Source organism: Eleutherodactylus coqui, chromosome 12 (genome assembly GCF_035609145.1).
Source record: "Eleutherodactylus coqui strain aEleCoq1 chromosome 12, aEleCoq1.hap1, whole genome shotgun sequence".
In the NCBI taxonomy this organism is placed as follows: Eukaryota; Metazoa; Chordata; class Amphibia; order Anura; family Eleutherodactylidae; genus Eleutherodactylus; species Eleutherodactylus coqui.
In genome coordinates this window covers 116,852,047-116,877,776 of record NC_089848.1, presented here as the reverse complement: position 1 = coordinate 116,877,776, position 25,730 = coordinate 116,852,047, and the positions used below count along the sequence as shown (strand labels likewise).

The window sequence follows — 25,730 nt, the reverse complement described above, 5'->3', positions numbered from 1 at the left end:
CAGATTAACTACCCCTGCTTGCAGTGGAGTGGAGTCCACTCCTGAAACAAGAATCGGAGTCTCTAAACGTAACAGAACCCCGGACAGTTGAGCAACGAAATTAAAGTTAACGAAATTAGCAGCAGCCCCAGAATCAACGAAGGCTTGCCCAGTACGGTGGAAAGAATGGAATTCTAGGGTGCAAGGCAATAACATTTTGGACAACACAGGGAGTACCTTGGCTCCCAGACAGTCCTCCGGACAACTGCCTAGGAGCGGACGTTTTCCCTGCCATGGCTTCTTGGCGCAGGTTGCAATGCGGTGACCCGGCTCCCCACAGTAGAAGCAGAGGTTCTTCTTCAGGCGATTTTCCCGTCGTTGCTTGGGGTTCATGGCTCCCAGCTCCATGGCCTCGGTGGTGGGAGGTGGAAAAGTCGGGTCAGTAGAAGAAGTGGGCGTGGGGAGTGGAGTGGTCCGAGCGGCGTGTCTGGCCCTCAAACGTCGGTCAGCCCGAATAGCCAGCGACATGGCTTGCTCCAGGGTTCTTGGCTCCGGGTGGGCCACGAGTAGGTCCTTAAGACCCTCAGACAGACCGGTCAAAAATAGGTCTTTTAGGGCGGCATCATTCCACCCGGATTCTGTACAGTGCTGGCGGAATTGGGAACAGTAGTCCTCCGCCATCTTGCAACCCTGGTGCAGGGCCAGAAGCTTGGAGACTGCGTAGCCGGCACGGTCGGGTTCGTCATAAATTTGACCCAAGGCGGAAAAAAAGGCGTCAAGGGATAGTCGGGCGGGAGAGCCAGCAGGTAATGAGAAAGCCCAATTTTGGGGCTCTCCCCTCAGGCGGGTAATTACAATTCCCACTTTCTGGTATTCAGTACCAGAGGAGTGGGGGCGGAGATCAAAGTAGAGCTTGCAGCTCTCTCTAAATGCGAAAAACTGACTTCTCTCTCCGGAGAAACAATCCGGAAGCGTGGCTCGAGGTTCTGTCATTGTTCCTGGAGCGGAAGGGGGCTGCATGGGACCTGCAGCTGCCGCTTGTTCCTGTCGCTGCAAGCGGGCTGTTAGGTCCTGGGCAAGGTTCGTAAGGAACTGGACCTGGTTCGCTAAAGCTGCCATGGCCTCCATCGAGGGGTTCAGAGTTGCCGGGCGGATGCAAGGGTCTGACCTTCGTTCGGCCAGTGTTACTGTCAGGACAGTGTCCGGGATATGGGGGTCCCTGAGATATCCCGCAACCCCTGTCCCTGCCTACTTGCCCCCCTGGGCTAACCCCCAGGGCGACAACTGGGCGGCGGTCCCTACCCTCACTAGGGAAGCGGGACACGGGGAGACAAACAGACACTGAAGACAAACAACGGTAGAATGGTCAGACAATCCGGGTCGGCAACAGGAGGGTACGCAGTACAGGGGGGTCAGGCAAAAACGTAGTCAAGGTCCAAAAGCAGAGGTCAGGAAAGCCGGGGTCACAAACAGGAGTCAAAAGAATACGCGGGTGCAGCTGGAAGACCAAACTAACACTGGCAAGGGCTGAAAGGAAAACACACCTTTTTAAATGCTGTCAGCGCTCCCGCCCCAGAAGCCGATTGGGGCGGGGAGCCTGACAGCAGCAGGGCTAATCAGGGAGGTGCTGGGGACACACCCCCAGTCTGCAGCACAGACAGTTACTAGGGAAGCCAGCCTGGTAGTCAAGTGCCTAGAGAAGCACCTGCTGCCTCCCTAGCAACCCGGCGGCGACCAGTCTGACAGCGGCCCGGGGAGATCACAAGAACCGGGGCTCCCCTACGCCGCACTCCTGTAACCCGGGTGGCAGGACCGGTGGTGTGGGCACGGGGCCCCCGAGAATTGCTGGTTCTGACAGAATGAGTTAAATGAAGCGCTGCACATTGCTTGCTAGTTGAAGACTGACTCCATAGAATACAAAGCCCGTGGGCCCAGAATGCTTTTGGCCCCCTCCCCATCTTAAAAAAATACTACATATATTGCACTGATGGGCAGTCTGTATACATCTTGCTTGTGCAGGAAGCAGCAAAATAGCAGCATACCAACACCTGTACAGCTCAGTGAATAAGTACGATCCCAGAACCAAGCTGGGTCATTCCATGTCAGTTCAACCAACGCTCCCAGTCGACCATCTCAGATTTCAATGAAACTTTGCACAAAGATAGACCCTGACCCTAAACTAAGATAGCCAGAATATTAGGCTTCAAAGTGCTTTGGTTCACGAGCTACAGGTCTTAATCTAGGGGATTGTCATGTGATTACAGCCTACAGGTCCTAATCTAGGGGGTTGTCATGTGATTACAGCGCGCAACCTGAAAAAAGGGGCGATTTCAATCCATTGCCAAGCCAGTTCCAATGACTCTAGAGCAATGAAACTTCACACACTAGGCGAACTTTTGGTGCTGAATCCAGCTAAGCTCCTCAGACTGCCCATCTTATCATTCTGCCACCATTGTACACAAGCTGACATAGGGGAGTGTCCAGTTACACCAACTGACACCCAGAGTAAGACATAAGATTTCTGGAGGCTGCACCTGGACGGGGGGGGGGGGGGAAGGAAAAGGGGGGCTACATGTACTGCAGACTAGGATGACAGGTGTCCAGACAATCTTGGGGAAGCAGAGCCACACAATAGACTTACTTGCAAACACAGATCAGAGTGGGAACAAGCTGAACATGACTGATAAGTTACAGGACACAGAACTAACATGAGTGCTCACCCTAGGGAACCCAGCCAGACTGACCAGGAGCTGGGTTTATATGTGAGCACAGAACCAGGAGATTGGCTAGCAGGAAGTACCACACCCAGCTAGCTCAATTAACCCTCGACCACCTGACTGTGCTACTAGGAGTACATAGTACAACAGATCCTAGCAGCACATGTAACATATAGTTTACAAGTGACTGATTGTGCACCAGCAAAGATGAAGTGAAAAATGAGCAGAAAGGAAGCGCAACTGCTGGATGCCATGTCAAGCTGTAGCATGCCGGCTGATCAACAGATCCTATGAAGCAGCTTAATGACAAAACGCAAAACAAAAATGTCCCATCTAGAAGGTCTGGGAACAAAATGAAAAACATCAAATCTTGTAGAGCAAAAAATTCTCTTTCAAATAGAGCAAAAAAAAAAAAATGGAGTACATTCCGATTTTTGCCTCTGAAAGAAGGTAAAAATTTGCCTAAAAGTGTTTTTTGCCATTTTTGACTTCTTGTATCTTAAGAGCTCTGCATCCTTTTGGGTCCATAATGTGAATAATGAGAAACATTTCTATGGAGTGCACATTGATACATTCAGAGCTGAGTTGGATTGCATTGATTATGAGTTATTACTGCCTAAAATAGGAGTTTTATTTTGCGCGATACAATTTTTCAGCTAATTTGACATGCAATGGTGGCAGAATGATGATAATAGTGGCAGAATGATGATAAGAGGGGCAGAATGATGATAAGAGGGGCAGAATGATGATAAGAGTGGCAGTCTGAGTAGCTTAGCTGGATTCAGCACCAAAAGTTCTCCTAGTGTGTGAAGTTTCATTGCTCTAGAGTCATTGGAACTGGCTTGGCAATGGATTGAAATCGCCCCTTTTTTCAGGTTGCGCGCTGTAATCACATAAAAACCCCCTAGATTAAGACCTGTAGGCTGTAATCACATGACAACCCCCTAAATTAAGACCTGTAGGCTGTAATCACATGACAACCCCCTAAATTAAGACCTGTAGGCTGTAATCACATGACAAACCCCTAAATTAAGACCTGTAGGCTGTAATCACATGACAACCCCCTAGATTAAGACCTGTAGCTCGTGAACCAAAGCAGTCTGAAGCCTAATATTCTGGCTATCTTAGTTTAGGGTCAGGGTCTATCTTTGTGCAAAGTTTCATTGAAATCTGAGATGGTCGACTGGGAGCGTTGGTTGAACTGACATGGTATGACCCAGCTCATAATATAAATACCACAATAGAATAGCTGAGTGCATAAATACAGCACTAGAACTAGCATAAATACAGTTGCAAAACTAAGCAAGAACATTAGGAGGCAGAGCCAGGAGGAGGATGATTCATGTACTTTAGCCCCACAAGAGGCTTGCACATGGAAGAAGATCATTCAGCTATGCGGACCTAAAGGCTAAATCGTCCTTTCAGTCGGTGGGGGAGGGGCTGTGCGCACATGTAAACAAGCCCTGATGCGCAAAATAGTGCAGTACGATGCACAGACACGTACGCAAATCAACCTAGTTCATAGCACAAATAGGTTGCGCTGAAGCATGTGCACTCTCACATACGCCCGGATGAAGGAGCTCTCACTGGTGCCTCGCACTCCGCCCTAAAAGGGATCTCATAACATGGTCCTCCTGTTCACCTCGTCTTGTTGAATAGCTCAGCACTTGTTTCCCTGAAGACAACAGAAGAAGCTGCACATTTGGATATTTAGCAGGATTTGCATTTGTTTGTTAGCAGCAGATTTGCCTGAATCATGTGGCTGAGTGTTTGATCTGCTGTGCGGCTGCATCCATCGCGCTCGGCCAGCGTGGCCAGATTGAGTATTGTTACAGACGTGGCCTCACATCTTACATCCTCCAGCCTTGGATATGGCCGTGGATGGGATGAAATAAGCAGGCAGCTTGGAGCTGCTAATCCCATCGATCCCATCTAGAGTCATGTGTTGGGGTCATCATCACCCATTCATCATTCTGCATCACCCAGATGTAAGAATAATTAAAACCAGATAGTGAAATAGTCTCCATTTTTCTAATTTCCTAATTTTCTTATTGTAGATTGTTTTATTCTATTGTCTATAATGTGATTGTCCCCAGCAGGTGAAACCACGGAACCCTGTAGATATGAGACCTTTAATGCCTACAAGAATACATGATGGTACAGCAGCTTGTGAACCTCTTGGGCTCTTCGTCAGGCTAAAATGGAATAGATCCGAAGAGGCAATCCCATCCATGTCTGTGCCGTGTTATAAGTATGTGTGTGTGTGTATGTATATATATATATATATATATATATATTTATCCATGTCTGTGCCGTGCCATAAGTGTGTGTGTGTATGTATGTATGTGTGTGTGTGTGTATATGTGTGTGTGTGTATATATATATATATATATATATATATATATATATATATATATATATATATATCCGTGTGTGTGTGTGTGTGTGTGTGTATGTGTGTATATATATATATATATATATATATATATATATATATATATATATATATATATATCCATGTCTGTGCTGTGCCATAAGTATGTGTGTTATAAGTGTGTATAAATATTCATGCCTCTTCGGATCTATTCCATTCTAGCCTGACGAAGACCCCGAGAGGTTCACAAGCTTCTGTAACATCATGTATTCTTGTAGCCATTAAAAGGTCTCATATCTACAGGATTACGTGGTTTTACCTGCTGGGAACAATCACATTTGACTCTACTGGCTACATGGCACCAAACCTTTGTTTTCATTATTCTTTGGTCCGTACATGACTATCGGGGGCGGCCATCTTGCCTGGGCTGCAGATAACAGCATTTAGAAATAGACTTTACAGCAGCCTCATGGGTCATAGACACAATGGCCTTGAGGGGATTCATTGACTTCAATGAGATTGTGTTCTAAGCCTAATCTATTATCTGCATAGAGAGAGGGAGGAGGTGAGCAGGGACCATCACCTATTGACTTCTGTAGTAGAGTGTTCTGGGCATGCTGTTTGACCCATGTAAGTAGGGGGAGGAGGTGAGCCATGACTATCACTCATAGATGTTTGTGGAATAGTGTTGTGGTCCGGCTCTATGATCTGTGCAGGGAGGGAAGGAGGTGAGCTGTGCCATCACCTATTGACTTCTATGGGAGTGTTGTGGGTATGCTCTGTAACCTGTACAGGAATGGGGAGGAAGTGAGCTGTGACATCCCCAATTTTGAGTGGTGGATCCTGTATTATTTATACATAGATATCTCCTCTCTGTTTAAACCTGCCTGTGAGGATAATAATGTGATGGTTGATCATTTCTCTCTACAGAACACGAAGAATAGAGTTAGGCCTAGCGGTCCTGTCAGGATTTTAGGTTTTTTTTTTTTAAATATAGACTGATATAAAAAATTAAAATAAACACAAAAAAAATGTTTAAAAAATGTTTAACACAAAAACTTTATTTATACAAGCGGTCATTTTCTGCTGACACCGTTCTCTTCACACAAGCATGTTGGATTTCAGTGACATTTATATGCGCTGTGGACCTTTTTTACGTCTGCGTGTCGTCCCTTTAGTTGTTTTTGCGAACACAGAAAAACTGAAGGCGGCCCAATTTCTGTCCTAGAATTTCATAGGAATGATTAGTGAGAATTGGAGCGCACAACGTCTCTCACGGACCTCGGGTACTTACCACCACCCTCTGCGACAGCTGACTCCGCGCAGCGACTTACTTTTTACTGCAGCTCACATAGTGCGCAGCCTACCTGATGCCATAAGAGGGTCCGTAACGTAAACCGGATGAAAGCGCTCGCACACATTATATTGATGTCCATTACATTTCCCAAACAAACAGCTCTAATACTTCTCCGCCCTTGGACCCTAATTTACCACTCTGAGACCCAGACCCGGCTATTGGAGGCATGCAGAGCACGTGCCTCTGGTTCTGGCTGCCATCAGGAGTGCACATCAGCCGCTGCCCTGGCCAGGGTATCTAGATACAGGGCTAGCCAGTAAACGTAAGCTTTGTCTTTAGTATTGTTGAGCAAACCAAAACATTTGAACCCTGTTTGGGATCGTTCTCTGCTAAAAGTTCGGTTCGGTGCGAACCCAAACCTTTGGCGGTTTGTCTCGGCTAAACCTACAGCATCCCATAGGGAAATCCCGGACACCTGACATACGTGGGGAGCTGGGAGGGTAAAGTGTTCGCTTGTCATGGCGCCACTTACCAAACTCCTTTCCTGGAGGGACACACACAGCCAAGGCCAGAGTATCACTGTAGGCCACCGTAGCCACCACTAGGATAGGGAATGCCAATAAATAGGAGGCTGGGGGTTGTAGTTGTCACAGGTGACGCCTCCATTCCTATACACCGGAATGACCCTTGGCGGAGAATAAATACAGACAAAGGCAGTCTTTGAGTACCACGGGTCCCTAGGGCCCGGCATAAACTTTTACTTGAAAACTTGAACAGAGTACACAAGGCAGTTCACTTTATGACTTTACAGTGCAGGCAAATGACTTTCAATCATAAAGATTATTTCTCTTGCAGTACCTCCACCCCGACTCAGAGATGCGTGGGTGTGACTATTAAAGGGTGTACCTCTACGCGGTGATCCTGGCTCTGGACGGCTGCGTATAGAATTAGACAGAGAGGTAGTACCTCTACGCTAGCCTTGCCTGAAGAATTACTTACAGTTGCTCTCTCACTATTGGGGACTCAGTCCACTCACATCCAGAATCCAGACATCACAAGAAATCTCTCCTCCGCTTCCATCTTCACCACAAGGAGGCTGAAGGTGCTTACATGTGGCAGTGTATTAGGTGAAACTCCAGTAGCAGACAAGATGAGACACCTTCCCGCTCTCAATTGCTCCTATTTATACCTTCTCTCATACCACGTGACATGACAAACTTGATACATTTATATGCAGACTTGGATTGTATTAAAGTTACCCTCTCAAGTGCCGCAGCTGTGCAACACACACACTGGATATGACAAGACAGGCTTTGCACAGTACATCTACATAGGACAAAACATGTATGCCATTTATGGAGGGGACCAGGATGGTGTACTGGGCCACTACAAACCCACTACAATTATTTCCTCTTCTTAGCCTCTTCCTCTAGTTTTAGGAGTATTGGTGAAGTTCTCATTTGCTTTAAACTAAATTGGGCCAAAACAAACTTTTTGCCAACATGCCGCAAACTGCTTGAACCAAACTTTTCACATGTTCGCCCATCGTTAGAGTTGGATACAGGGTAGCCCACATACAACTCTGATAGGATCTTCTCCAAATGATGAATTTATACCCAATAGGCCGAGAGTATCCATCAGCAAATGATGCTTCCCAGGTTAAAGCTAAGGTGTAATAATGTCTGAAGGCTTCGTAGACAAGGCACATATGTGTATATAGTCAATAATTAGTCGGGGAGGGGGACTTTCTCCTTGTGGACTTATACAAGTAGGCCATACAATGCTGCTCTGGGAAATGTGGTAGTCATGCTGTATACGGCTGGTAGTGATCACCCCGTTTTTACTATGCCAGTAAGGCTCTGAGTCATGAACCTGGTAACACAGTTGCCCCTCCTAGATACATAAGATCATTTTCTCTCTCTCTTTCTGGTTTCAGCTTTTTCCAATGCTATAAGTAAGCATTAGGACAGAAGGAGCAGGATGAAAATATGGCAGTCCTGTTGTTGCCACCAAGTCCTGACAGCTTCCGCCGCTTCACCCCAGAATCATTGGCTGCTATTGAAAAGCGTATCGCTGAGGAACAGGCCAGAAGTGCCAAACAGGAGTACAGAGAAGGAGAGAACGATGAAGTTACGGAGGCAGTACCAACGCCACATCCCGACCTGGAGGCTGGCAAACAGCTGCCTCGAATCTATGGGGACTTTCCTTCACATCTCATTGGGCAACCCCTGGAGGATATTGACCCTTTCTACAGAAATCAGAAGGTAATCGCAGTGCGATGTTTAACCCCTTGCTCCGCTATTTGAGATCTGTCTTAAAGTTCAGTAGAATATGTCGCTTGTTGACTTTTCTTCTTCAAATGTTCTGTTTTATAACCTCAGAACCGTGAAGTCAGTCCTACAGATGTAGCAAAGTTTAACCTGATCCTTAACACGTTAAGCTGTGGCACAGCAGAACTTTTTGTGGCTTTACAATAGCTTTTAAGGCCCTTGTTGTGTTCAGATAAAATGTTGCAGCAAGTTATCAGCGTTGGGTTACATTTTGCTACGTCTGCAGAAATGATCAAAGTCAAATTTGATATATCTTGTTGCTTTTCTACAAGGCAATTCAAAAGGAATTGTGCAAAAGTAGAGTTGGTTTCTTCATACATGAATTGACATACAACATGAAAAGGTAGAAGAACTCTTCAGGTTTTGAATGAACCTTGCAGATGTTTGATGTTGGTGACACTGGACAACCTAAAGCAACCATCTCTGCTGCAGTGGAATCAGTGACAGAGTATATGCCGGGTCACATCTGGACAAAACACGGGCTACCGACTCGACATCTGTGTCACCAATGGTGCCCACATTCTACATCTCAAAGGTTCAAAGTATGTGACTTCATGTATGAATACGTCAGCTTTATTAATATTCCCTGATTGTGATTATTAATGTATGGTGTTATAAATAAAGGGCCATCAATCATGCTGGGTGACCTCTGTAGCCTGCATACGGTGCTTGAGATATCACAGGCTGCAACAAGGGCCCATCGATAATTTGCCATTGGGCCCATCGATAATTTGCGGTTGGGCCCGTCGATAATTTGCGGTTGGGCCCATTGATGGTTTGCCGTTGGGCCCATTGATGGTTTGCCGTTGGGCCCGTCGATAATTTGCGCTTGGGCCCATTGATGGTTTGCGGTTGGGCCCATTGATGGTTTGCCGTTGGGCCCATTGATGGTTTGCCGTTGGGCCCATTGATGGTTTGCCGTTGGGCCCATTGATGGTTTGCCGTTGGGCCCATTGATGGTTTGCCGTTGGGCCCATTGATGGTTTGCCGTTGGGCCCATTGATGATTTGCCGTTGGGCCCATTGATGATTTGCCGTTGGGCCCATTGATAATTTGCGGTTGGGCCCGTCGATGATTTGCCGCTGGGCCCGTCGATGATTTGCCGTTGGGCCCATTGATGATTTGCCGTTGGGCCCATTGATGATTTGCCTTGGGCCCATCGATAATTTGCCGCTGGGCCAAGTGAATTCCAGTTGTACTCTGGTTGCAGATTCTTATTTTCAAAGTCTAAATAAAGTTTTGGACATCCTTTCTAGCCTGGGGTACATATGGTATCGCTTCCATTTCTCTACTATGAAACAAATAGGAGGACATTGTTTTCTGCATTAACGTGAATGCCCGCATGTAAACAATGCTCTTTTCACCACTAGCTTCAATGTTCTGTGCTGATTCACTTCTTCATTTGTATGGTGTTTATTCCTTTTTTAAGCAGAACTCCAAATCCACTTTATAAAGTACATCTAGAGTTAAAAATACAACCTAGCAGCTTCCAGCCACTAACGTATATAGAAGACCTGGTATGTGCTCTGCTCAGCAGGGCCAGCTGCATAGCTTGGCAGTCGGGACCCCACACACTCTATTGCACTTCTACTTTTTTCTGTACACCTCCCCGATCTAGTCACCGACCACCATTAGATTAGGCTCCAGGAAGTTTTAATCTATCAAGTGGATGGTCTATTCTGCTCACTACCAATAGGTGGCATAAGGGTTCCTCCACCCATTGTTGTCATCCATTGAGAATGAGTGGAGGCAACTGCCCCCTGGACAGATTCGACCGCCAGGGACCAGTTCTATCGGAGAACGAGGGGCAACAGGGAGGAGTGGAGAGAAAAGAAAAGGTGCAATAGAGGCAGCAGGGCCGCGGCTACAAAGCTATGCAGCCGGCCTCACTGATCAGAGGACGACAGGCTCTTTTTAAGGATACGGTATGCCGTAAACTTCTAGGTTTCCTCTGCAAGTAGACAGAATTTGGGCATTTGGCACTCTGTATGAGACAATGGAAGGTCTGCCCTCTGTAAGGGTCCAGTCGCACTGGATGAGTCCGCTGTGTCTTCACAGAGTATTTCCACAGCAGGCTGCTCAAACTACTTCCTACCGGGGCGCCTTCTATAAACTCTGTACGCTGCAGTATTTCCCGTAGAAGCCATGTGAGCCAGATTTAGAAAATCGTGCAGAATCTGAAATATGCTGCAGGTTCTAAATCCGCTACATGTCAATTTATGCTGCGGGGGATTTTGGTATGAAAATCGTACTCTAATAGGACCCGCTGCAGTTTTTTTACTTGGCCTATTCCTCCAAGTAAATAATAATCTCCTGAGAATACTCAGAGCGAGAAGCATGGCTGCGATTTCTGCTAAAGTGCTGATCGGCCCTGTGCTTTACACAGCAGTGATCATCAGTCAGTGAATGGAGGCGCAGCGGTAAGGGAGCGCTACGGCCACCCGCCTCAATTCACCATGAACGGCTGTATGAACGACGGCCTGTTTAGACCTAACGGTGCAGCGGTGGACCAACAATGATTTTCGGGTCTGCATGAAAGATCCAGTCAGCGATGTATCACTGCTTCTTCAAATTATTGTGTAACCGCTCACGCTAACGACTGGTTGGCATGGTGATGGTGCCATATAAGAGGGCGCATCAGATTACAGATCAGCCGACCTTCAATTTTCACCATGCCAACTGTGTGCTACGTTTCTGGATCTACATCCTGCTACGACCCCCAGGCCACAGAGTGCAGAACTTAAAGGGGTTGTCTAGTCCTTTTCAATAGGACCCCCTATGTGAAGTATACTTACCCCTCTGCGGCCGCCTGGAAGCATTGCTGCAACCCACTGCGGTCCTGGTGATTCCTGTGACAGATGATGTCACAGAAAATCAGGTGACTGCTACAACCAATGAGAGGCTGCAGCTTCACCACCCGTTCTCCTGGTATCAGCGCTCACATCTGAGTACCATGATGCCAGGAGTTCAAGAACATGACATTGCAGCCTCTCATTGGCTGCAGTAGTCATGTGATTTCCTGTGACATCATCTGTCACAACAATCCTCAGGATCGCAGCGTTGGATCCCAGCGGACATGGAGGAATAAGTAGCTCTCTGTTTAATATCTTCACACAGGAGGTCCTATTGAAGAGGGGATGTCCAATAATCAGACAATCCCTTTAAAGAAATTTTTCTGACCCAGATTGCCCCAGAGCGCCATCTTACATGGTGTGCCCTACCATTTATCGTGTGTTTTTAGACACTTTTGTACCCTTTTTAGGACTCATCCAACAAATGAGGTGGCTCCGTGAGAAGTGGGCGTGGCCTAAACACAACATTGTGTGCCAAAAATTATACACCAACTTTTATTATCACAATGTATGTCTGCTTGATTCAGCATCAGCCATGTAATAAATCTGCTACATTTAAACACAATATATAATTTTTGGTGAACCCAGTTTTCTGGAGTGCAAAAGTTACAATTTTGGTGCAGAAGCCAAAATTGCTACTTTTTGGACTGGTACGCCGGGGCCATGCCACTCTTCCAAGCAGTGGGTAGGGCTACCTTTAGGAGGGCATGGCTGCACATAGCTTGTTATATTTACTATCATTTACACCAGATATGGGCATAAATTATATCAGTAACTGACGCCAGCTCCTAGCTGGTGTAGACTTCAATCTGGTGCCAGATGCCACAAATGTATCAGGCGGATTGTGCCTCTTAGAGGAGTTGTCTGTCCTTTTTATCACCGATGAGGAATAGGTCATCAGTAATTGATGGACGGGGGTCCGCCGCTTTGGATCCCCAACCATCAGCTGATCATCTGGCCGGCTGTCCATTGCAGCAGGCCAGATGATGTCATCAGTGGACAGGGAAGGAAGTCCAGGCGCCAAGTTCATTCCCATTGAAATCAGTGGCAGAGCCGCGCTGCTACGGCAATTCCTGCTTCTCTGCTGGCCAGTCGCATCCAGTCCTGACCAGGAGAGGAACAGGAAGGACGAGACATATAGATGACATTGAATCTGTATCTCATTTAGATGGCATCATTGTTTGATCTGTTATTGGTTTTATTTTCTTCTCGGCAGATTTGTATTTGCCCAATAGAAAGTAATAACAATGAATGCATAAAGGGAGACAAAACCAGGCAAAAGTAGTGCATAACCGAGGAGAACACAGCCACCTAATAGAACCATAGATGTACATTAGCTCTGTATTACGGGCTGTAAACGCATCAAATACGGAGTAATAATACGCCCATCTGATAGCAGCCTGAACCTGTGCGACAAAGTAGTGCAGCATAAACGCATGCAGTGAGGGCCGATCATCGATCAATCACTGATCGGATCTTTAATGCAAACAGTAACCTCATCATTGGTCTGAAGCTGCATCGGCCTGTGTGAACAGGCAGTCAAAGTATCATAGTATGTAAGGCCGAAAAAAAGACACATGTCCATCCAGCACTGCCCATTACCCCCCCAAGGTTGATCCAGAGGAAGGCAAAAAACAACAATGAGGCAGAGGCCAATTTTCCTCATTTAAGGGGGAAAAAAGTCCTTCCTGACTCCAATCTGGCAATCAGCATAACCCCGAATCACCGACCCTCCTGAAGTAATTAATGGTTAATCTATGAACGACGGCCGGTTTAGTGTTAATGAGGGTGGGTGGGCTGCAGCGCTCCCGGCCCCCTCTGCCTCCATTATCTAAGCGATGATCCCTCCTATGTAGAAGCACAGGAACAATCATCAGTGGCCAACATCCGTCCCGTGTACAGGGGGCTTTAGACAGGATTCGACCCATTCTCTCCTCACAAGTGAGGGTCTCGGTTACCGCTGTTTTAACCATTTCATTGCAATGTTCTTCTCTCCGCCTTTCTCCTCAGACCTTTATAGTAATAAACAAAGGGAAGACCATCTTCAGATTTAGTGCCACGCCTGCTTTGTATATAATTAGCCCTTTCCATCCTATCAGAAGAGCTGCAATCAAAATTTTGGTACATTCATATCCTTTGAAGTGAAATGCCGTTCTGTCCGTGCTGCCAACTCACCGAATGTTCGCCAAAGAGGTCATCTGCTTGATGGGGTGCAAAACAGAGGTAGCAAATGACGAGGAAGGAAGGAAGCAGACGAGTCAAAGAAGCCTTTCTCAGCAGCCTGGGTCATGAGGAGATTTATGAGCTGAAGGTGGCATCAAAAATGGGGCAAAATTTGGCACAAACATTTTGCAACTTTTTGATGTCCACACAATTCCACGCCGAAAACTGTTATAAACTATAGCGGAAACCTACTATATTTATGTGTGTGTGCATGGGGGTGCCGAGATGTCCCTAACCCCTTCCCTCCATAGGGGGAAAGTGTGCATCCTATGGATAGCGTAAGCTCAGAAGCTGAGCCCGCCACACTCGCAGTGGGAGCTGGCTGTGACTGGCAGCAGCGGGGATAGCGAGTACACTGATCCCTGATGTTAACCCCTTATATGTCGTGAACAATGTTGATCTCGCCATGGAAAGGGTTCACAGCAGGACGGCGCTCCTTCTATGACATCATCGGCCTATGATTATTATTGTTAGCAATAATACATTGCAGTACAGAAGGCTCACAGGTTCAAGTCCTCTATAGGGACAGAAAAAAATGGAAAAAGTAAATTAAAAAAAACAAAAACATTCTTGCACACTTTCCCCACGTTGTTTAAACTAATGTAAAAAAACAAAGCTAGAGTTTGGTATCATCATATTTGGAATAACCTATACAATAAATTGAATATACTTTTTATCCTGCATATCTAATCCTGTTAAAAAAAAAACAAAAAAAAAAAACAAAGCCAAAAAGTATTTTTTCTCCCAAAAAACACAATAAAAGTGATCAAAATAGCCGCATGAATCCTAAAATGGTACTTATGAAAACTACAGCTCGTGGTGCAAAAAGCAGCCCTCACAAAACTCCGTCTATGGAAAAACGAAAAAGTTATGGGATTTGGAATACAGCGATGCCAAAATAAATACCTTCAAAAATCGTGGGTCTTCATTGTGCAAAAGTAGAAAAATCTAATAAAAATATATAATTTTGTTATCGACGTAATCATACCAACCCACAGAAAAAAAATTACCATGTAATTTATAATGAACGTACGACTGATGAACACCGCAAAATTGATGTCTTTTCACCGTCTTACAAAAAATTCATGAAAGTTACACAACACATTATATTTGCCCCCAAAATTGTACCAATAAAATTACAGCTCACCGCACAAAACACAAGCCTCATACGGCCTCGTTGTCAGAAAAGTAAAAAAAAATATGGCTTTTGAAAACTAGATGAAAATTCCCAAACAAATTGTCACTTCTTTAGGTCCAAAATAGGCCGTGTCCTTAAGGGGTTAAAGTGTGAAAGGCAGAAAATAACCCCTTTAATGAAGCAAAGAAAAGAGCGCACTAAATCGCCTCTTGCTCTTTCTTCACTACCTGACTCCGGGCCCCTCTTCCTCCTTCCCATACACCCCTGTCATGCATTCCACCTTTTATTGGCTTTTGCGCGGCTCAGGCCGACTGGGTATTATTCCTTTAATAAAAATAAAATGTAAACAACAGAAAGGAAGTAGTCGCGGCTGATGAGACACTCAAGGCTTCTGAGGGCCTGGCCAAAATATTCTCATAAAGTCAGAGATCGACAACTACTGCATGAGGGTCAATGAAAAATGCTTTTGTCAACTCATTACTAAGTAGCTGTAAATAATTTTATTTACCAGTTACATTGGTTTGTAGAGATGTTCTCTGAAGACTCGGCTACTCCTCACACATAGATTTCACTGGTTTGCATTTACAGTATTTGTCCCACATCTCTTTTTCTGATGCAGAGCTCCAAATCCCCTGTGTAGTCCTACTTGATAAACTCCAATAACGGAGCTTAGAAGCTTCGTAATAAATCAGTCTTCATTTGGCTCCTGAGCTCCCCCCAGTGGTGGCTGAAGGCATACAGACTTTTACCATTAACCTTTGTCTATTCAGGGATTTTTGGAGCACTGTATCAAAAGAATAAAGTTCCAGCTACAAAAAAGTTTTATGAGGCAAGTCTTCAGCACAAAATCTTGGACTTAAAAATGACATGATGTTAGAAAATGGACAATTATCTTCAAGTCATTTTCTGAGATTTTTTTTTAAAACTATGCATGACCAAAAATAATAAAAGCGCCTATACTCGCCTATCCCAGGTTCCTGCAACTCCGGTGCCGCATCACCGGCGCTATGTTTGCAGGCAGCAGTCTTCTCCAGCAAATCACGGACCTCAGCTCTAGGAGGGAGTTACAATACAAAACTGGCCTACTTCTGAATGGACGGCATCCAGAACATTCCTGCCATCTTCTCATCAGTTGATCGGTTCCAAGTTTGTTGAGCAAACATTTAAAAAGTTTGGTTCAGTCGGTTCACCCACCTTTTGCTTAAGTTCGGTTCGGTGCAAATTAGTTCAGAAGTTCACCAAACCCTCTAAAACTGGTATATAATACTCCAAGATTGTGTTACAGGGCTCTTACAGCTCTTATACAGTGTTAGACACTAGTTTTTAGGATTGCTGTGCAGCGAACCCAAACTGTAGAACCCAATTTCGCATGAAACTTTGCTAAAAGCTTGGTTTGGGTTTGTAGCGAACCACATATTTAGCAACGTTCTACCGGAAACATTGTTAAGCTAGTTCGGTTTGCTGCACCCTAGTCCCGAGCGGTGGACCCTGCCCATGAGCTGTTGTTGACCTATCCTGAAGAGAGATTGATATTGTCTCTTTATTATCTACTCCTGGCCACATGTATGATTCCAGCCTACGGCTAGGCGCACACTGCCACGTTTTCGGGCTGTCTGTGTAATTCTCCAGACAGCACACGGCCATTTTTCAGCCTACGACACTATGGACATGGACGTTTTTTTCACAAGGACCCATCGTTCACTTAAAAATAACCCATTGTGGCATGTGCCATTCCTATTTGTTTCACAGACAGGAAATAGGACACACAATGTCCATAAATGTGCATATCGGACGGCACAAGAATGGCTGTCCGTGTCCTGTCCATTCTGAGTTGTGCCCTAAGAACTAATTATGGACACGTTCCACCTAGCCCAAGGGTCGGGCCACAAATAATGGCCACAGCTCTTCATTGGCTGTTTTTAGTCCCCCGGTTTTTCTGGTTAAAGCGTTTTTTTAAACCCCTCAGCAGATTGAGAAGTCGGTGCCGCATTTTACTCAAAAGTTTCATTCTTGGAAAATCAAGTCAATTAAAATAATAGTTGGAGAAAAGACATTTCGGAAGGCTGCGAGCACTTACCATCAATCACCAGCAGCGGTGGAGATATATTTAATCACCTGATACGCTGTGATTGACGCCCATCGCCGTTACTTCTACAGGTGCGGGAGGGTTGCATTTCCTGTTTTAGACATGAATATAAATAATGGGGATGTCTCGAAGGTCCGACTGTCTCCGGGAAGCCGACCACTGGGGCCATCGTATGCCTTGTCTGTCATCTCTGTCAGTAGATGTAGAACTTGAATGCAAAATGTTTTCCTTGACGGATGACTCCACATTGTTCAGTATGTTTATAATGTGCACTATCCTCACAAACTGCGTGTTCATGGCGATGTCCGACCTGGGAACGTGGGGCAAGTATGTAGAGTAAGTACTCTTCCTATTCTATCTCCATTATACCCATCATAGGAGCTGTGTGGAGGCATGGCCACAAACATGTCCACATTTATCATGTCACTGACTGAAGTTGTAAATAAGCCATTTTACATAATCTGTACGAGGGGATACCCCAAAGAACCGCGAGTCTTCCTCTTGTGGCCGGGGCATTACTAGTACGGGCTTCTGGCCTCAGAAGGGTTCCATGGACATTCACCTAGTGACAGAAGAAGACTCCCGATTCTTTTGCCCCCCCCCCTTATGTGTCTATTATAATTTATGTTTATTATATTTTGTGTATTAGAATTTTTGAGCGTAAAATATCAAATGTCCCTTAAATGAGTTCCTCCTCCTTGTTACAATGATTTGGGCTCCGTTCACATTCTGTGGATAAGCTGGGAAAATGCATACAAACGTGTCGATGGGCTATGATGGGCCAATGTATACCGAAGGTGTGGACATTCCAGTGCATTGAAAAGCGTAGTAGACTATACTTTTTAATGCAGGGGAAGCCCCCAAAATGTGTCCCCTACACCTTATGTTTTACTATGGGAATAAATGGGTGAGGTCTGAACACTTTATGGCAAACAGTGCTATACTGTATATTGGGGCCATGTGTTGCTGCATACAATGGGAGATTTGTGGTGTGAACAGGGCCTTATCTTTTCATTTTGTAGCATAATTTACATTATTAATGTTGATAAATACCCCTCCTCACAAGCCAGCAACCAGCCTAACCTACTGCATCAGTGCACAGACGAGGGCCTCCATGCAAGAACACTATAGTTGCCCAGCGCATTCTCCCTGGGCTGCCAGCCCTGACTCGAGCCTCTCTTTTTTACTACATGTCTGTTGAGACCTTCAGGCACCGTGCCTTGGCCCAGTTTGACATCAGCTTTGAAGTGAATGGGACTCAGCCTGCAGTACCAACTTCAGCCACTGCACAATGTACAGAGCTGTCTACTTCCTGCAGTAAAACAGCTAGAAGTGGGACAACCCCATAAACTTCCCTAGTAACCAGTCTGCACAATTGTCTCTCAACAGAAGCCAAATGAGTAGCAATGAAGCTTGGGAAACCAAAAACTGCACATTTTCTCATCTTTTGCTGCAAAATGAACTAAATTTCTGCAAAACATAATTTGATTAGCGAATCCCTTAAATTTCTATCTGTCTCATGAAGAATCCTCAGACTACATACAGATGTATACGAATCCCAAACCCCAAAGTTTCACAAAACCCAATCAACACGGTACTGGCTCCTGAGGACTGGGGCCATTATTTTCTGTTAACCCATTCAGCACTTCCTTGTGATATCTATGACTGCATCTTCCTATGATTGCTTTCTTGTTCTTCTCGTTGATATTGATGTCTGTATTTTAATGAACTGCTTTGCCAGGGCTTTATCTTGTGAGACACAGTAGGCCACGTAAGTAACCTCCTAACTCCATGAACTTCGCCGAACTCACTGGTTATGCTGCATCACAATTGCACCATGGGAAGGACATACTAAGCTGCATTTTGTCATTCAGTGATAGTTTATACTGTCCTGGTCCTTCCATATTCAGCGCTCCAGCAGCCTTGCCTTAGTGCCTGGTTCATTCTTCTCCTCAGCCCGGTCCCATTCTGTCTGCTTTCCGGTTTGTTGGCGTAAAAATAGTGCTGACTGCAGCGTAAGTAAAGCAAAAGTAACGGGAAGGTTTCCGTTTGGCTGTTTTTGTTGTCCAGTCATTGGATACATGAGCAGAAGGAAAGGAAGACAAAAGAAGGCAAAACGGATCCGTCAGAACCAGATGGAAACCGCTCCAAACTGATGGAGATGCTCCACTTGTCTGCCGCTCCGGTAAAAACATTATTTTCTGTTTGGTTCCATTATAATTCCTATTGGCGATCCGGGTACTTCAAAAACGTAACCCAAACTTTGAAGTGCAAGAGACTTCTGTTTACGGTTAGGGGCTTATTCACACGACCTTCTCGCACCAGGCACGCCTATAAAGTCCACTCTCTCGAATGTATTCAATCACACAACCGATTTTTTTCATTTCCTCGCAGCACAGCTTCAAGAAAGAAAATGGCAGCTTGTTGTATTTTTGGGCGCTCTCTTGGAACGCCTCGCCCATTATTTTCAATGGGACCTTAAAAGCCATTGCGGCCCTCGCATGCCGAGCGCTGTGCATGTGAGCGATATTTCCCATTGAAGTGAAGCTCTTATGTGAGGATCGCTATTTCACAGAAGTGATACAATCTCCGTATGACTGTGAAAAACGGACATTGGCAAGCGCAATAACGCTTCTCGACTCAATATCGCGCTCATCCGTATGAAGAAGCACTATCACTGGATGGGTCATCAGTGGTTGATGGACTGGAGTCCACCGCTCCACATCCCCATTCATCAGCTGTCCAGTGCAGTGGGCCAAACGTAGTCATCATGGAAGGAAATGGGGGCGCCGGCTTCACACCCATTGAAATCAATGGCTGATCTTCCACTTCCTGTTCCTGTTGATGACATCCTGTCCTGGGCAGGAAGTGGCGTAGCAGCACGGCGCTCCCGGTGATTTCAATGGCAGTGAAGCCGTTGATCTCACTTCCTCCTCTGTTCATTGCTGACTACATCCGGCCTACTGCACTGGACAACAGGCCTGACAATCAAGTGTTGGCCGTGGATCCGGCGCGGTGGACCCTGTCATCAACTACTGAACAAGAGGGCACCGAACCCCTTTACACTTTGCCCCATGTGCGCGACTCCTCATCACAGAGACACCGTATTACCATGGCTGTACAAGACGCTACCGCCGGCCTGCAATAGGCCGAGTCTTGTTTGAAGTCGGGAGCTCTGGCTATAGACCGCGGCCGTCATTAACGGGCTGGGATCTATGGAAGGAAACAGATTTCTCTCGTCTTTGTCTACAAATGTAAACAAAAGATCAAAAAGCAATAAGTTGGCTTATTCTTATGTCCGTAACAAAGACTCGCATCGCGGTATGATAATCACCGGCATCTGCTGCTTCGAAATACAGCGGCTTATCTTGTCATTGCCAGCAGGGAAAACGGAGAAGGCCCCCGGATGCCGAGCGCAGAGCGATCCCCTGCGCGCCGCATCCAAATCACGGCTGTAGATGACAACCGTACATGTAGCAGTGGGCGACGCAGCGGCACTCGTAAGCGGGCCTTCACACGGACGGAATAGATTCATTACGCTGCGCCACGAGACGCAGTAAAATGTCCAGTGGCTTAAATCAGCTGCCCATTCCACATCAGACCTGCAGGGCACGGAGGGGGATTCTGCAGATTAAGCCGCGGCTTACAGTTTCAGATTGCGGACTAATTCCATCCCCACGCTAGCGCCGGCATCACACAGGCGTAAGCATATCCATGCATTTGTGCAGCGTATTTGCGTGCTGCGTTCTTGCGCTCGTTTGCGCGTTTTACTGTATTTTTTGCGCTCGTATGCCCTGTGTATTTGTGCGCACAAAAAAGACGCATAGTTTTCTCCCCTTATGGGACAAAACCAAACCAACTGATATCAGCGATTTCATTTTTCACGATTGGGATTGTCGCGCAGTAATTGTACGGCTGAGAAGAGGTAGAAGCCGTCCCATCGTCCCCGCACGTAGTGAACAGATCATACGCAAAAGATCGGGCGGCACCTATCTTCCCGCGGTTTATTTCCAACTCCTGCGCTCTGGCGCGATGTTTGAAAAGCCAGCGAAGGGGATGGGATTCCCCTCGTTCAGGTACAGCCACGCTCGGCGCACGGCCATCTGAATAGGCCCTAATATGGATTGATCGGTGCGTAATATACACCTATTAAAATGCCCATGTGACCGAATCCATTGCATCAATGGTCTCCATTCACTGTGCATTGGCATGTAATGCACAGAGCGAATGCTTTCATGTGAATAAGCCCCAGGAATCACAAAAGTGTATTTTGGCTGCACATACTGTGCGCATTTCTTATGCGTGTGAGGGCGTATCCAGGCCAGCGGGTTTCACATCAGTATTTTGGGAGCCAAAACCAGAACTGGGTCCAAAATACAGAAGAAAAGCCAATCTTTCCATTCTGCTTTCTCTCCACTCCCGGTTTTGGCTCCCAGAATAGTGATGTGAATCCGCCCGGCTGAACCCCACTCAAACATTCGGCGCTGCAGGCTTTAGGCGTGTGCAGTGTGTCCTGCTTATGTGTTATGTTACATACATATCTGCTGCATACTGCCTATCAGGCCTCCTTCACACGACCGCATGCGTTATTACGTTTTGCCCGTACGCAGCGCATATTCGGATGAATGACTTTTTAATACGATTGAGTCCTGATCTTGATTAGCTTATTAAAGCCTCTCACACGGGACGCTGCTGCGCAAATGTCAAACAATACGCAGAGGCGGAATCCTCAAAATGACATTAAAATGCCTAATTATGTCCAGCGCCCTTCGTTTCCCAGCAGGCCAACTCCCTCCCCCTCACCTTTTTTCTGGCCGCCATTGAAGTCTATGGGAGCTTGCTGTGTTGCCTGTTGACAGATAGGGCCAGGCCGATCTTTTCATGCGCCGTATTAAATATCCGCCCACAGATGATCGCGCGTCCTATTTTTTCACGCATGTATATTTAATGTGGAAAAAAACATTCATCTGAATAAAACCACTAAATCCGATTCTTCGCACGGCCACATTTTAGGTGCATTTTTAAAAATGCGTGTAAATACTTGTGGAAATACGGTCGTCTGAATAAGCCCCTACGCATGTAAGAAATGCGCAGCCAAAATACACCCGTGTGAGTGAGCCCGACGGGACAGGACGGGCCGCATGACCAACCGCAAGCCGCGGTAATTCCGCAGCAAAGTCCATAGGCTACCTGCAAATTTTGATGCAGAACTTAAAATGGCTTAACCCTTTCCAACCCAATCTCCTGCCCCCCTTTCACATTCAGGGCTTATTCCCACTACTATAGGTGCAACTACCTGTGGCGTCATGGAGCATAGATGCGCCTGAACGAGGGGAATCCCTTCCCCTTTGCCGGCTTTTCAAAGTCTGCGCCAGAGCCCGTCCAATTAACGGGTGAGAATGCCGCTAGTGAATGTGGGACAGTAAGACGCATCCTACGGCGGGCGATCTGAACACAAGTGCGATTCGAGGTTTCCCATTGAAAACAATAGGAAACGTTCACTAATCCTGCAACGCGGCTGAAAGCTGCGCCGGGCGATGGCCGCTGTACCGAAGTGAAAAAAAACGCTCATACTGCAGTGAAACGCAGGTTGGTGAGCGCGATATCGGGCCACGTTCTTCAATATCACGCTCGCCCGTGTGTAGGTAGCCAAGGTGCGACAAATGTACTTAGAACATTAGTCCGATTGTCGGACCGTGTCAGTATACTCACCATCAGCTGATCAACAAGCAAAAATGAAAACCTTATGGCCCTTGTGGACGAAAAAACGAAGAAAAAAAAAATGAACGATCTCCTCCCCTGAAGGGGTTAAATAGTAAATGTCCTCAGCGCAGCCTCACACATACTGTAGCATCCGTTTCTGGGATCCTGCCCTTTAATTCAGAGTTATGGGGGTCCGTGAGACAATTGTAACACAGAGGGGTCTGCCCAATGTAAAGGGACCCGTCAGCATGGCTTCACTTACCCCCGAGCAGCGCAGAGACGTGTTTGTTACCTTCATAAAGCTCCATCACCCCGGGGTTTCGGTTTATACATTTCCTGCCCGATATTATAATTTACTCCAATTAGCCCAACCAGCCCTTCAAACAGCGATCCGTACCGCCCCTTACTCCTCCGCTCGAAGTCTCATGCATGCGCACAGCGCAGTAACCGCACCAACAGCGCAGGTCACTTCTTTAGTGTTCTTGAAGGCCCCTAGAAGTCTTCGGTGCACCCTGCGCCCGCTAGCAGTGCCCCTTGGAATCCCCGGCACAGCGCCTGCACAAGATTACTAGGGAAGATAGACATTTACATAACTGTGCATCAAACAATGGAGGTGTGCCCGGACAAAAATCGGACTTCGGGAAAACTTTAAATGAAGATTGTAAAGGAACCGTTGAAGCTATAACTGCATTTTTGGCGCTGCTGCATTGTCCGGATGAGCGCTACTACCATATTAGCTTCGACTGGTTTAGGAAGACGCGGCGACAGGGTCCCTTTAATGCCTGATCCATGTACGCCATTGTGGATAACAAATCGCCATAACGTAGCGCTGTGAAGCCAGGAAGTGTTCCAGAAGTGACGGATTCCCGAACGTTGCAGCATGTAACTGACTCTGTCATTTCATTGTCAAGCCAGAACGCTCATACCTCTCATTCTCTCAGGGAGCAGAAAGCTGATCATTAGCGCCCCGCGTCTGATTATACATGCGCTGCACTTCTCCATTGTTCAACGTCTTCTTTTCAAAGATTCTGTAGGAACAAATCCATTGTGTATATGTGGAATTAGAAATGTATTCTTAACATTTCCTGCGACTCGCTCCTGGCGGCGTATGATATGAGGATATAATTATATGTATAGCGCCAGATGCAGATGAATGGACGGGAAATATTGGATATGATATGGCGTCTATGTGACTGACTGGCATATTGCATGTTAGCAATAGGGCAGGCGTGGATGGCAGATAGCCTTCTGGACACTTAGAGGCCTTTCACGCGGGACGGAATTACTCCACAGGACGCAACCAAATCTGCATCTTCAGGTCTAACTGAGGGTTTTGATGCTGAATCGCAGGCAGGTTTTAAGCCATTTTAAATTCTACATCAGAATTCACAGGTAGCCTGCAGATTTAGGGCGAAGTCAGGCGAGCGTTTTTTTTTTGCACGCACCTATGTGACTCCCTGCAGACTGCGATGCCATCCCATTGCTTTTAATGGGGCCGGCACTACAGCTGCGAGCCCCATTGAAAGCAATGGAATGCAGGCAACCCCCGCAGTGATTTTTGGGGACGGACTTGAAATATAAGCCCTTCCCTGAAAATCATCCTTAGCTGCTGTAAAAAATAAAAATATATATACTTACCTCTCTGCCGCTGTTGGGGCTCCAGCATATCTTGTCGCTTGGTCCCTGGCAGTGTTCTGGAGCTCTTTCAGCAGGTGCGAATTTAAAAATCCCCGCCTCCTGAAAGGGCTGTGTCCGATTGGCTGAGCGCTCTGCCAATCAGAGGGACCACTGAGCCTTTCATCGAATGACAGCCCCCCCCATATAAAGACAGGACTCTCAGAGAAAATCCCCTATAAAAAGAAAGTGTTTTCCTACAGAGCCCCCTATACAGGACCGCATGCATATAGAAGCATATAACCTTTGGACCATTTTTGGCCCCCAGAAATCTTCAAACTCCCCCGTAGAAATAACTCGTGCCACAAATCTGATGTGTAAAGAGAGCGAGCAAAGCTTTATTGTTAAATTACCAAACATCAGTAACTTCTCAGAACCCCCAAGGAGCGAATAGCCAACCCAAGGAAACCTGAGATGCTAACCTGCTGGTGGAACATGTAGTCTATGAAGCACCTCCAGGGCCCAAGCCGCCCGCTGTGACCGGCAAATATCTGCATCAAACATAAGTTAACCGTCTGACAGCGAGGACGAGGGCGCTGTCCCGGGGGGGGTGGGGGGGGAGGGGGGGGGGAGAGGAGTACGTGACTCCCACCGGTAGTAAGGCCCCACCCATCCTCCATTTTCATCTAATTGGCTCTCCATGTGGTCTTCTTGAAAGAGGAGAAGGGTTCAGTGCCACATAGACAGAGCCTCCCTTTACCAAGTCAGCGCTCCTCTATACAGAGATCCCTCAGGCCGGTCTCACACAACCGGATTTCTATTGTGGGATCCGCAGTCGTTACCCGCGCTAATGATCTTCTGTATTCCGCACCCACTGAAGAAATAGAACGTTCGCATGTCCACTAAGATGTCTCGTCTAAGATGCGAAAACCACACAGACGACTTCCATTGAAGTCCGTGGAAGCCGTCCAACCGACAGCCCATCTGCAGCTGACATTGCGGATAGTTTACAGGCACCCACGTCATTTCCTAGTGACGGCTTGCGAAAAACAAATGTTTAACAAAAAAATCTGTACTGCGCATGACAGCGTTCGCCTTCATCCACAATGCAGAAAGCGAAGCTGCGCAGGGTCGGTGGGCGGAGTCATTGTAGCGGGAATTGATGTAAATAGGAAACACAAAGTACAAGACTAAAAGAAGTGGAAAATGATGAAATGATGGAATTCAGGAATTGGCAAACACTGAAATAAATAATGAGTGCACAGCAGTGATCTTACCCAATGATACATAGTAAGAAGCGCACAGGCGGGATTGGGGCGGCGCTGGAAGAGAGCGAAACCTACTAAGACCAAGTAAATGTAGCCGATACATGAAATCTCCATGGACAGAACAGCAAAGGGACATTTAAAGAGCGCCA

At 46.5% G+C, this 25,730-nt stretch overlaps 1 protein-coding gene across 3 annotated transcripts in view; it reads left to right on the top strand.

Moving 5' to 3' along the window:
• LOC136587207 (sodium channel protein type 5 subunit alpha-like) overlaps positions 1-25,730 on the top strand; it is a 509,047-nt gene that overhangs the window by 129,306 nt on the left and 354,011 nt on the right. For 2 of the 3 annotated variants that reach the window (XM_066585756.1, XM_066585758.1), the window contains exon 1: positions 17,255-17,332. In XM_066585756.1, the coding sequence (XP_066441853.1) occupies positions 17,262-17,332 (71 nt within the window). In that variant the 5' untranslated portion in view covers positions 17,255-17,261. Of the gene's footprint in view, positions 1-8,303; positions 8,632-13,559; positions 13,679-17,242; positions 17,333-25,730 lie in introns of those variants that run through there. The other variant, XM_066585757.1, reaches the window with a different exon arrangement.